The sequence below is a fragment of the Carassius auratus genome, chromosome 27 (assembly GCF_003368295.1).
Source record: "Carassius auratus strain Wakin chromosome 27, ASM336829v1, whole genome shotgun sequence".
Classification (NCBI taxonomy): Eukaryota; Metazoa; Chordata; class Actinopteri; order Cypriniformes; family Cyprinidae; genus Carassius; species Carassius auratus.
Window position 1 is genome coordinate 24,555,432 of NC_039269.1, and position 13,402 is coordinate 24,568,833.

General features: G+C 40.2%; 1 protein-coding gene across 3 annotated transcripts in view; it reads right to left on the reverse strand.

The window, feature by feature from the left end:
* Positions 1 to 12,691, reverse strand: part of zzz3 (zinc finger, ZZ-type containing 3) — a 32,186-nt gene extending 19,495 nt beyond the window's left edge. Inside the window, exons 1-2 of one of the 3 annotated variants that reach the window (XM_026206819.1) lie at positions 12,512 to 12,691; positions 3,931 to 5,410 (exon numbers count right to left, since the gene is read on the reverse strand). In XM_026206819.1, the coding sequence (XP_026062604.1) occupies positions 3,931 to 5,345 (1,415 nt within the window). In that variant the 5' untranslated portion in view covers positions 5,346 to 5,410; positions 12,512 to 12,691. Of the gene's footprint in view, positions 1 to 3,930; positions 5,411 to 11,632; positions 12,407 to 12,511 lie in introns of those variants that run through there. The other 2 variants (XM_026206820.1, XM_026206821.1) reach the window with 2 other exon arrangements.
* Between the last annotated feature and the right edge of the window lie 711 nt (positions 12,692 to 13,402).

Consider the following 13,402-nt stretch of genomic DNA (forward strand, 5'->3'; position numbering starts at 1 on the left):
AAAGTTAAAATGGTAGTTTCACGATATATTGCAATTGTTACAAATAAAAATCATGGACAAGCTATTTTACAGTCCCTTTGTCACATGTGTAATAACAGAAAATTCTGCATAATTACATGGAACAACCCTAAACTTAATTCTAATCCTACATTAAGTTGTTCATTATTATCCAGTACTTAAGGGGTTAGTACACACCAAAAGATTCAAAGCCCGTAAGACCCGTAAGACCTTTGTTCATCTTCGAGACACAAATTAAGGTATTTTTGATGGAATCTGAGAGCCCTCTGTCCCTCGATAGACAGCAATGATGTTACCACGATCAATACATAGAAGCATAGCAAGGACATCGGTAAAGCAGTCCATGTGACATTTGGAGTTCTAATGTAATTTTACGAAGCTACAAGAATATTTTTTGTGTGCAAAGAAAATGATAATAATAACAATTTAAATTTAAAGAGTTACCGTCTTCTGGCATTTTGGAGAGTAAACCAGAAAGTAAACAAGATAATGAATGTTTTTTATGTTCAACATGCGCACGCAACTCTTTATTTGTGTTCCAAAGACGAATTAAGGTCTTACGGGTTTGGAACAACATAAGGCTAAGTAATACATTTTTGGGTGAACCATCCCTTTAATTGTAGAATTGTAGAATTAAAATATACAAGTGCACTCAAATAAATTGTAACCAAAATTCCAATTTTTCTCTTTTAGCTTCATGCTACGTAACAATTTCATTATCTCAACTCTCACAAAAAAAAAAAAGAAAAAAAAAAAAAGATTGTATGCCACCAATATAACAGAGCTTTGACCTTTTCCCTGCACACTCTCAGGGAAAAAGGATCCACAAATAGGACACGAAAAAAAGAGGCAGATAAGAAAAAAGGGCGAATTAGACAAAGATGGTCTTCTAAGCGGGAGATTCGGCCTACTGATTGGAAGTAATCTTATTCAAAAGCTCAACAGACCTTGTATAATCAATCTAGCCTAACATGGCATGAATGAAAACCAATTGATGACAGCAAGCACCCAATCTCAACAAGAATTCATTTAGAGGACTTGCTCCATTTGAGTTGTCTTACTTGAGGGCAACTGACTAGTTTTTCTTCAATTTCCTAGCCATTTAATAACTTAGACCGCAGAGGAGCTGTTAACAGCCTCTCGATTTAGATGCACAATGAAGATAGGCATGTAGCACTGGAGGCTGGGGAAAGCAGCCAACTGTGGCAATGCGCCCAAAACTGACATATGGCTGGCAATGCACTGCCACCTATGGGTCAACCATCTGAAAAGCAGACCAGATTTTTGCTATAACGGACAAGAACTAAACGAACATATAGTGATATGGTCTATGGGCCATTTTAACCTGTACTTGGCCAATTAACATGCACTAAATACTACACCCATACATCTTTTCAAGTTAATAGCCAATGTGAGCATTTTTATTGTGTAGTGCCTTCCTTGTTAAGGCTATAATCACTATCACTATTTTCACACTTCAACAAACCTCTAACCTCAAACCTCCAAATCACTGTAGACCTTAAATCTGAGGCTTGTTGTAGAATACTACTCATATAAAATATTATCAAGAACAACATTTTATAAAGCAACCAGCAATGCTTTAAAGAACTAGCAAGACCCTTGCAACTAAAACCACTTGGCCTTGTGGTGACCAGTTTTGCAGTTTTGAAGAATCATTTGCTTCTTCAAGAAAACGTCATCTGCATTAATATATCTATAATTTAAATGTAAACACACACACAAAAAAAATCCAAATTAAAATAACAACAAAAGATAAATGATTCATATAGGCCTCCTGCAATCTTTTTTCATTGGTATTGACTGAAAAGTCAATCCAGTTGGCTGCTCCTGATGCCTTCACTCACACTGTGAGATGGGTACACGCTGAATGAGCATGACCCAGGACAACCTGTCCACCAGCAGCAGGCCTTCCATCGCTTATAACCTACCACCGTCCTGGAGATTACAGCAGCTGTTGCTCATTTTCTGCTAGTGCAGTCGACTATTATGCTTCAGAAAACAAGTATGCAGAGTCAAGCAGGAAAACACTAAGATGTTTATCTGGGCCATCTTATTCAAATTACAAGGCACAAACACTTTTTGAAAACTACAAAGACAAAACAAGCCTAAAAATAAGAGCAGATAAGACAAAAACCTGACCTTCTGGGTTATGACAACATTAAGTTAAAGCAATGCAGTTTGCGGCTACTTTTAAAGTAAACCTCTACATTTTGATAATAGGAAACTTGATTTATGAAGTTAGACACCTCCTGAAACTGTAATAGTAAGACCTGAAAAGTACTAGTGGTACTTGCCCCTGCTAAGAACAAGTAATGCAGATGCTACTAGGGCATTTTAGGAAGTTTCAGATCTGATGTGGACCTTGTCTGTACTGGTGTCCCACAGGGCTCAGTTCTTGGTCCGTTGCTTTTCAGTATTTATATTTATACTCATGTTCAGCTATTAAGATCCCTTAACCTCAGCTATCACTTCTATGCTGACGATACTCAGATTTATATACATTCTCAACCTGGTAAATTTTTGGATGTCCTTCATCTTTCCAGCTGTATTTCTGAGATTAAGATGTGGATGGCTAAAAATTCAAACTAAAACTGAAGTTATGCTCCTTAGCTCTCCCCACCAACTGCGAAATGCTGCTTTAATGGGTCTTTCAGTTGGTGGTGCTGCCCTAGAGCTACACAGTAAACTAAAAAATCTTGGTGTTATCTTTGACGCCGCTTTGTCATTCGAGCCTTTCATCCAGAACACGGTTAAGACCGCATTTTTCCATCTTAGAAATATTGCACGTATTCGGCCAATGTTGCCATTTACTGTAGCTGAAAAATTGATTAATTATTTTGTTTTCTCAAGAAATGACCATTGCAACGCTCTCCTGATTGGAGTGTCCAAATCCTCTCTGAACAAATTGCAATACTCACAGGATTCAGGAGCTAGAATTTTAACTGGGGCTAGGGCTGCCGACCATATAACTCCTGTTTTGAAGATATTGCACTGGCTGCCTGTTAAATACTGTATAGATTTTAAAATTTTAATGCTTACATATAAGGCTCTGCATGGATTCGCTCAACAGTATTTGGCAGATCTTTTAACATCTTACAGGCCAACTTGCAATTTACGCTCTTCTCAGCACGGTCTCTCAGCCGTCCCCAAAACAAGGTTACGATCCAGGGGTAACAGGGCCTTTTCTTCATATGCCCCAAAATTGTGGAACTCTCTCCCAACTGACATTAGGGTTGATAATTCTTTAGCTGTTTTTAAAACCTTGCTTAAAACATCCTTTTTTAGGGAAGCTTTTATTTGATTTTGTAATTTTTTGTTTCTTTTTATTATATCTTGTATTTTATTGTTGTGTTTTTTTTTCTGATGTGGTTTTCTTGGAAAGCGCCTTGAGAAAGCAATTTTAAAGGTGCTATACAAAATAAATGTATATTATTATTAAGTTTGCTTCTGGCAAAAGAACAAAGAATCCCACCAGCTAAAGATTATGATATTCTGTTTCTTAGATGTGGTCCATTCAGGGATAACCAATCCTGTTCCTGGAGAGCTACCATCTTGCAAAGTTCAGCTCCAACCCTGATCAAACACAAATTAACCAGCTAGTTCATCTCTTCAGTAGCACTTGATAATTACAGACTGGTGCGTTGGAGCAGTGCTGGGACTGAGGTCTGCAGGTATCTAGATCTCCAGGAATTAGGCACCTCCTGATGTAGTTAAATGCCTTTAAAATTTCATACTTTGGTTCGGGGTTTGTTCAAATTATTAACCCTCAATATGAGGAATAGTAACATAAACATAAACTCAAATTAATGAATAAAAAAAGGGTAGGACAAAGCACATACTGGTTTACCAGAACTGATGACTTCAGACCAGATAGCATAAACCTGAACATACTCTTTGTTGTGTTTGAGAGCCAAATGATCAGACTCAAAATAATAGACATCTGGATCCTCCTCTTCCTCATCCTCTTCCTCCGCCTGAGCGGCCAGCAGCTCTTTGGTGGATCTCGACACTCTACTATCCGACATGCCAACCTCTCCACTGACCCCTGCTTTCTCTGAGAGTTCATTGTCTGCCTCGCTAGAAAGCCCCAGTGCATGGTGGGGTAGGTCTTTATGGCTGGTGTCCTCAGAGGAAAGAGGAACCAGTGTGGACTCCTCCTTCAGTGAACTATTGTCTATGTGTGGGGAACTGGGTTTGGGGGAGCTGGCTTTTAGCCCACTACCAAAGGCAGCGCGGCGCGGTGAAGTCCTCAGAGTGTATCGGTGTTCTTGAAGCTCTGTGAAGGAGGGGGGCTCTGCAGGCAGCTGGGAGGCAGTCAGCACCGTCGTTTCTCCTGAGATATTCGAGCAGTTGTCAGAAGGGTCCTGCAGCTCAGCCTGAAAGCTGCCGTTGGTGCTCTCCTCTCTTGCTAGCTCATCGTGAGCCTGGCCGGCATCCCCTACGACATCCACCTCTACCTCCATCTCGGGTTCCCGGGACAACACGGCCTCGGCAGCTTCCTCGAGCATGCAGTTTCTCTCACAGTCAATCTGAGGGCTGTCGGACTCATTGGATTGCTTGGGATGAGGGGATCTACAAGGCACGATAGGGTCGGGGGATGAGGGCGCAGCCTGGCTGCCATTTAACAGTGAAGGACTGTTGGTAAGCATGGCAGGGGAGGCACAGGGCTCCAGAGGTAAGGCTGCAACTTCCAAGTTCTCCTTATGGAGTTCAGTGAGGCCATTGGTGGCCTTGACGTTCTCGCCGGCCTGCGGCAGAGGGCCGATCTCCTCCACCGGACCATCCTTTTGCTGCTCTGCCTCTTTGTCGAGGCAGAGCGGAGGGTCAGAGGACACGTTCGTTTTGGCGCCCTCGTCATTTTCCTTCGGTGCAGCGGGATCAGGGCTCTCCGGTTTGAGAGAAGGTTCCTCCTCAACCCCCTGCGATTCACCTGAGCGGGGGCAACGTTTGGCTCTCTTCAGAGCAGGGGAGGCTTCCGGCCCACCCCCAGCCCTAGGATGCTCGCAGTTGTCGGATTTGTCAGACTCTTCCTTATCCGAGCTCGGCAAGCCGCGCTTTCCGTAGGACGGCAAGGGCTCACCCTCCGCCTTGTTCTCCGCTACCTTTCCGACCTGTGCTCCGATCTGCTGGTGCTGCTGACAGTCCTGCTTCTTCTTGGGCGAGCGGGCTCTGGGCACAGGAGGCGGAGAGCTCTCTTCCGGCTGGGCAATGCTGCGGTTCCTGAGTGTTCGACCACAAAAGTTCTCATCCAATCCATTTATCCCCACTGATGATCTTGTGACGCGCGAAGAGCGGGATGCGGCCATACTATGGTGGGTGCCTACTGTCTCCTCATCGTGGTGCTCTCTCCTCAGCAGCAGAATGTGGGCACCTGAGGGATACGACGAGAGAATAATTACATATTCAGATTTACAGTTAAATGGATTAGAGACTTTCCTATTCCTAGAGCTTACAATAAAAAACTGAAATAGAAAAACAGCTATAAATCATACAGCTATAAATCCATTAACATATTTTTACTGGTCAGAGTAACATACAGTTTCCCGTTTATAATCTTCAACTCATTCTATCCAAAGCTTCTGGGACAATCACAAATCATTCTTGCTATTTATGTAAAAGCTTGTATTTGTTAGCCTGCTAGATAACTTCAACATAAGTGTCATATTTAAAAAAAAAAAAAAAACTCATGAAGATGATTTAATAAAAATGATAAACACTTGATGGACCAAAGAGACAAATATGGAAAAATGAGGTAAAAAGCATTTAAGATGAAGTTTAAAGATGTGAGCTAATCTGTTTGCTGGATGTTCTTTCACAGAGGATTGAGACGGAGCCTGGAAGAAAATAACTTATGTGTCAAGAATGAGAGTGCATTCATGGAATATCTGGAATTTCTCTAAGCAGAAGTTCCACGGCAAAAGGAAAGGGACGTCTTTATTCATAGCTTTTTATGCTAGTAAAAAATATCAACTAGATTTCTGGAGAAAACATGAGTGATGTCTGTCTGTGCAAAAGCTGTAACCACAATTCCAAGGCGCTGCTATGCAATTATTTACTGGTTCAAGATAGAAGAGCCCACCAAAGATTTTTAGCTCATTTGAAAAACCTCACAGATCAACCATCCTTAGAAAGCTGGACAATTATGCAATATGCAATATATGCAATAGCAATGACTTCTAGGCAAATATCACTAACAAGATTCTCACAATAGATCTTTATTGAGCACAATTTTAGTGGAAAATCCTTATCGCAAGTTCTTCTCTCTTGCTCTCACTGTCTTTGGGTTGGGTAAAACAAAGTCAAACATACACCAATAACAACCTATGGGCAAGCTATGATCTACGGTTATCAAATATTTTATAAATGCGTTTGATATATAAGAGGTTATCTGAGAGTTTCCCACAAGCTATCAATCCACTTATCACACATGTGCTCTCTAGACTTTCCCAGGTGTATTGAGCTGCAGATGTGACGGGGGATGGTCTGTATTTAAGCTGCTTCTTATTTGAGCTATATAGTGCTTTTCAACAATGGCCAATACAACACAAACCTTCAGTCTTGAAAGACTGATCATGGGTGTCTCTAATAAAGTCCATAAGCAAAAATTATTTAGCACCAAAAATGCAAGTTGGCTGGTAACTCTAGGGACTGCAAATGTGCATGATGTAAACTGAATTATAACAATCTAAACGTTAAGACAAAGTATATTGTGAGTCTTCAAGTCAATGTATACAGCTATGTTCCAATTTTTGTTAACAGAACCATCCAGTGATTTCAGCACATACATGTCCATGAAGACTTGCGTGAGTGATTTTAATGCTTAGAAAAGAGGTCCAAGCACCCAAAATGGCCATGCAACAAACTCATGGCCAACAGAGTACACTTTGAAAGGTTTGACCACTCAACTGGGCAAGATGGAGCAGAATGCAAATAAATTTGTGTAAACCCGGATCCTTAGTGTTACATCTGATTCAAATCAAGTGGTCAACTAAGAAAAACAGAAAGGTATTCCTCAGAGGAAAACTCCCAATACATTTTTTTTTAAACACAGATTGACTCTATGCCAGCAGCTGGCACTTAAAGCGTTTCCTTGGTTTCCGCTGTAAACAAATTAGTGCTGTTTTATGAACTTTAATATACATTATACAGAGACCGAAAAAATACCATCTAAACTTTTCTAAAGACAATAAGTTCCCCTCAGGCATACATTCATATAAACTCAACCTAATTGAACCGCGATTTGTTTAGCACCTCAACCGATTTTAATGATCACATATTTTAATCGTTTTTCAACCGGCTTGCGGTTAAACGTTACATCCCTAATCATTACTTAAATTAAAGCACTCAATTCGTATGGATTACTTTCACAATGTCTTGATGACTTTTCAACATCAAATTTCTGTGAAATGGACTTTCATTTGTAGGACAGAAATGTCTCCAGTTTCATTACAAATATCTTTATTTGTGTTTGTATTCCTTTAAATGTTTTAAAAGTCCAATTATTAATTGAAAAAAGAAAGAAAGAAAGAAAGAAAGAAAGAAAAAGAAAGAACGAACGAACAATACAAGACTCAAAATAACATTTAATGGTACATTTCTCAATTCACCAGCAACGGGCATGCGTGCAAAAAGCTAATTTTAGACCCGGGGCATGACAAATGAAGCAGTCAGTCCAAAGACCAGTGCTTACAGAATATGATATATTGATATGAGAACAGTGAAATGCGCCAAATCTGCAAGGCAGCAGCAAAAACAAACCACATTTCATTTGGGGGAGCTTCACAGGAGACTGAAGGGAGCACTGGGCTGGTACTGTCGTCTGCATTACTCAACAATTAGTGTGGTACTAAAGGCAAACAGAGGCTTAAAGTGTGACAAATTAGATTACACCATATCAAATTTCTCAATGCCTCCATTTCTGCTAAGGCCGTGCAAGAGGATACATCTAGGACATAGCCTATGCTGTCGAGAAAAAAAAAAAAAGGATAATTTTAGGTTTTATTACAGCCAGAACACTTCAAAACAGCCTGTCCTTGAAGGGAGGAAAAAAACTAACAGTTTTTATGAAACCATAACTTTAGATCACTCACATTAAAAAGGACACTAAAGACCACACCGCATTCTTCAGTCTGCACAATCACTGCCATGTACCATTAGTGTGATCTGAATCATGAGAGGCTCTGAATAAGATTTCACACCCCTGACGTTAGTTTTGCTTGAGAAATGAGAGGCACCTGAGGACAGTCTTACACTCATCCCATATTCACACTCCACTGAAGCCTCCTGGTGAGTGTCTAATGTGATTTGACCATGCATATAAAAAACGAGACAGAAAACAGACAGAAGGGGTGTTGTCAGGCCTGAATACTAAAAGAACCAAAATGATTAGAAAACATAATTTTCCATTACTACCCATGTCAGTTTAACTGCTACTGTGGGTTTTTGGGATCCCGTGCTGATTTTGTAAGTTTATCCACTCAGGGCTCAACAACAAGGACTGCCCAATTGCCCGGGGCCAGCAAGAAAGAATATTGGGACAGTAGACCGAATTGTCCCTTGCACGGTGCTAGGGGGGAGCTTGATGAGGCTAAGGCCCTACCAGAAACGTGCTTAGCCCCGGCACAGCCCCACAAGGATTTCCTAATGATGTGGCTGTTTTTTGTTGTCACTTTCATTAACATCGAAAAATAAATATTATTATTGGTTTTTTTTTTTTTTAAAAGAAGTGTCTATAATCTATAATCACCGGATATTATGGAGAGGGAGTCAAGCAACTCAAGCAAGCAGAGTGCAAACTGTGCGCAAGAGTGAAGCTGATGAACGGCAGTCGATTCAATATAGAGGAAGCACTGATCTATATTATTCAGAGAAGGCTTGGGAGAAAGTGCTATGGTCAGATAAGACCAAACTTGAGCTCTCTGGCATTAACTCGACTCGCTGTATTTGGAGGGAGAGAAATGCTGACTATGACCCTAAGTACACAAACCCTACCGTCAAGCACAGAGGTGGAAACATTATGCTTTAGGGCTGTTTTTTGCTAAGGGTACATGGATAAGACTTCAAGAATTAAAATAACCCAAAACATACCGCCAAGGCAACAAAGGAGTGGCTCAAGAAGCAGCACATTAAGATCATGGAGTGGCCTAGCCAGTCTCCAGACCTCAATCCAACAGAAAATCTGTGGAGGGAGCCGAAACTTTGAGGTGCCAAATGACAGCCAAGAAACCTTAAGGATTTAGAGAAAATCTGTAAACAGGAGTGGACCAAAATCCCTTCGGAGATGTGTGCAAACCTGGTGACCAACTACAAAAAAAAAAAAAAAAAAAAAAAACGCTTTTCCTATGTGTTTGCCATCAAATCCTGTGGTTTGAACTGGAACAAAGACATATAGGCTGAAATATATACTTCAAATATAATGGAAACCTTTGTCTTCTTTTCCCTCTCCTCTCATTTATTGCAATTTACTGATCAGATTTTTTTGAAGGACAATTATACTGATCATGATTGTAAATTAAGAGGGGAAAACTCTTGTTAATGGCGAAGTCCCCACTAACGTCATCACATACGCTAGAACCCTTCTAACATGAGTCATTTGTGCAAAATGAGGTTATCTTGGAACTCAAATATGAGTAAGCGAAGGTTAGGTTGTATTTCCTGGTATAAAGAAGTAAAACCTTAAATAACAGACTACAGTGGGTGATGTAACAGCATGTTCAAATCATTTCATAGCATAAAGATCTGAAAATTCACTAAGATCAACTTTATTAAAGCAGTGCTTCTCAAGAAATGGGCAAACTTCCAAAAAAAAAAAAAAAAAAAAAATCTAGATGCTAGGTTAAACACGACAATACGTATATATCTCTTTGGAATAAAGTCTGCTAATAAATTTGAACTCAAAACCTTAAAAAAATAATGAATTACAAATATAGATGCCAGTCCTTGTTCAGTTTTAACAAAACCAGAATCTCCAGATTGCAGCCTGCATTACTTAACACTAAACACACACCGAGACCCCAGCAGCCCATCTGTGCAGCGGCTCTTATTGTCCTTATGACAGCCAATGGGGACGCTTCATGTCACCTGGCATTGTCCCAAGACAAACCTGAACAGTTACAAGTAAAAAGAGTCATTCACACATTATGTATCCTCATATTATTCCAAACCAGTGTGCGGTTCATATTTTACAGGGGATACTATAAAAGGATAGGTGAAGTAGTCTTTATGACTTGTGCACTAGCCTATATTTAAAGTCTTCCTGAATTGGAATGAAATTTAAGTCAGTATACAACGGCTCATCTTGTTAGTTTACAGCACATCAATGACATCAATGCTAGCTAGGGGCTGCACCGACTAATCGACTTATCGACTTCAGTGCTCTGCCATGAAGCTTTAAGCTTGACGTCAACTTGTCACTGCTCCTATAGAGGGCGTAACAGGATAAGAAATCTTTGAAGGACTGTCACATTTACACTTCACTTCTAAACAATTAAGCAGACAAATAAATGCATACTCTGAAAGCACTCCACAAGATGTGTGATTGGGTGCTCGAAATTAAATGGGAAAGGTATTGTCAACACGGTTCTGTGATTTCTCAATAAGCTAAGAAACTGAAAGTTCAAGCATACATTTCTTAATAACTAAATCCCACAGTTTCACTACTGGTAGAGAGATGATGCCAAGCAGAATTAATTCAAACACACAATTTCTCTCACCAATGCATTCATATGAATGTAATCTTTACTGTGCTACTTTATCTGTATCTGATTACTGAATGTGCATCCCTCCTACCTAGTACAAGTCTCTGCTTTCATTTTTCTATATTTGTAACTTAGTGATTTTTAAGTTTAGTCAATTTTAAGTTTTCCCTTTGCACATGATGTTAGCAAACAGCCTACATTCATAATGCCTTTAAATGTCATATCATTTTGATAACATTGGACAGAATGTGGAATTTTGGAAGAAACCGATTTAAATGTTTTTAGTAAAAATGACTGTATTTGGCTTTTTTCCCCATCCAAATAATCAAATAAACAGTGGGCACAGTATAATCGACACATATTTTGTCTAAACAAGAACAGACACTACTACTTCAGCCGCTGGCAGCTGCTAACAGAAGCTCATCCCAGAATGGCTAGATAACCACCAACTGCCCTCCAACTCACTCGGACTGTTTTAATGGACTTGAAATATAACGTTGTCATTCTGCAGCTTGCCCCTTACGCCCATAGACTGTATAAAAACAGCTTGCGCCGCACGCGTTAAGAATTTTAAACTTCCTGAATAATCGTACAGCTTGCGCGCGTGGCGAAGAACTTTAAATTGACACGTGCTCGCCATGAACTATCATTACCAAACACTCTAGTCCAGTCCAAATGACAACGCGGAGGGAAGCACTCGCCCTCTGTGCAGCTCAGCACGTTTTCGAAATTGCTCGTCGCAGTGGTTTCAGAGAACCCAGTTTGGCTCCGTGATTGGAAAATGATAAACCCCTATTTAAAGCCTGTTATCGGAATGTGATGTATTCTTCAGAAACGGGTTTGCACTAATAAACCTGACAGGGGGGTTTAAGCACTGATGCAGATTATTAACTCACCGTCATTTATATAGAACAGGCGTGAGAAGAAACATTTTCTCCTTCAACTGCATTTAACGGGCCTCTCCGACAACACCGCGTCCGCGGCTCGGCATGATGTACAGCCCGACTGCCTCCCAGACACCCCGGTGCAAGTTTCTCCAGCTCCGGTGACTTCCGAGTGGAGCTAAACTTCTGAATTAATCTTTAATGCAACACGTTTGCTTCACACACCTCATAAAATCTCCTATTAAAAATATGCTTTCAAGACAAAACTAACCGTTTAACTGAACAAAACAAATGTGTCCGCAGGGTTTTATTAGCTCACCTGCTAACTACTGCATTGACAGGATGCGCAATTTCACTAATTTCGCGCTACAAATAACACAGCATATTCATTGTGTACACAGCTACGCAACAACGAGAAACAAACAATTCGGTTTATTTTTTCCACAACTTAGCCACTAATTAGCATTTTGGCTAAGAGCGCTAATAAAGATGATAGACTCACTTTAGCATGCTAATGCTAACGAATTTGGCGCACCCCATTTAACGCTCATTCAAAACACTTGTTAACGAACGCGGGGGAAATGCTGTTTCCCGGTGTCAAGTAAACGCAAGCAGCAGAGTTGGTGAGAAAAATGGCTTTTGAAGATAAAAAAGCCTAAATGTGGAAGCTAACAGGCTAGCGTGGAACTGTGCAGAGGAGCGGGGGCAGCGTGAACATTCACAACTGATCAGCCGCAACAACTTTGCCCATCAAATCCACTCGAACCGCTACAATCGGAGCGGTTCCTAAAGCAGAGCCTGCTTTAACTTCGAGATGAAGTCGGGGAATTGGACTTGAGTGACGGATAATTCAATGTAAAAGGGTTTATGAAGCTACAGAATTACACTTACCTCACTTCCGCAAATCGTTTGCTGCACATTCGGCAGCAGCCATGTTTTTTTTCTCTCTCGGTGCCGCTGTGAATGTGAATCCCACAATCCCGCTCACTGCGATACTGTACAGGACAGCAGCCGCGGCCCACACGCTCGCTGCTTTCATAATGACCGGCTCTCAAGAGCTCTGCTGTCAGCATTGATCTGACCGAGCATTTCAGCCTGATGATGAGCAGCATATTGTACTGAAGAATGCACTATTATGTGCTATTGATCTGTCTATGAGTGGAAATAATACCTAGACTGCACCAGTGCTATTTAGGGCCCAGTAAACTACTTTAATTGTATGTCAGGCAGGCTGAGGTCAGTGAATTAATTTCACGATCAAAAGAATGGCTCTTAAGACAGTGTCATCTCTGTTACTGTATTTATAAGCATTTTCTACAAAGGGTTTTCAAATCGGGGTCCCCCAGGGAGTGCTATGGGGACCATGGATATGTTAGAGAAAAACATCTTTAAATAAATTATTCTTCATAAATATACGCATATAAATATAATTTCTAACAGTACAGTATCATAATGAAGATAATAAATGATATTGAAACTAATATTTTCAGAACAATATTTTGACAAATGTTTTACAGTATATAATTTTTATACAAAATAATATAAATTGCTTTTAAAATGGATGGGAGTCCCTTGCACAATGATTTTTACTGTTTTTGCAGTAAAGAAAATCATAAGGTTAACCGGAATACAGAGAACCAAGAGAAAAAAAAGTCTGGACACTTTACGTTAGTAAGAACCAGGGTGGATATGTCCTTATTTTTCCTCTCAAAATGTCTTAAACATGCTTCCTCTTCTATATTCAAATTGAGATTGTATTATTTTTAATTAATTTTCAGGTGA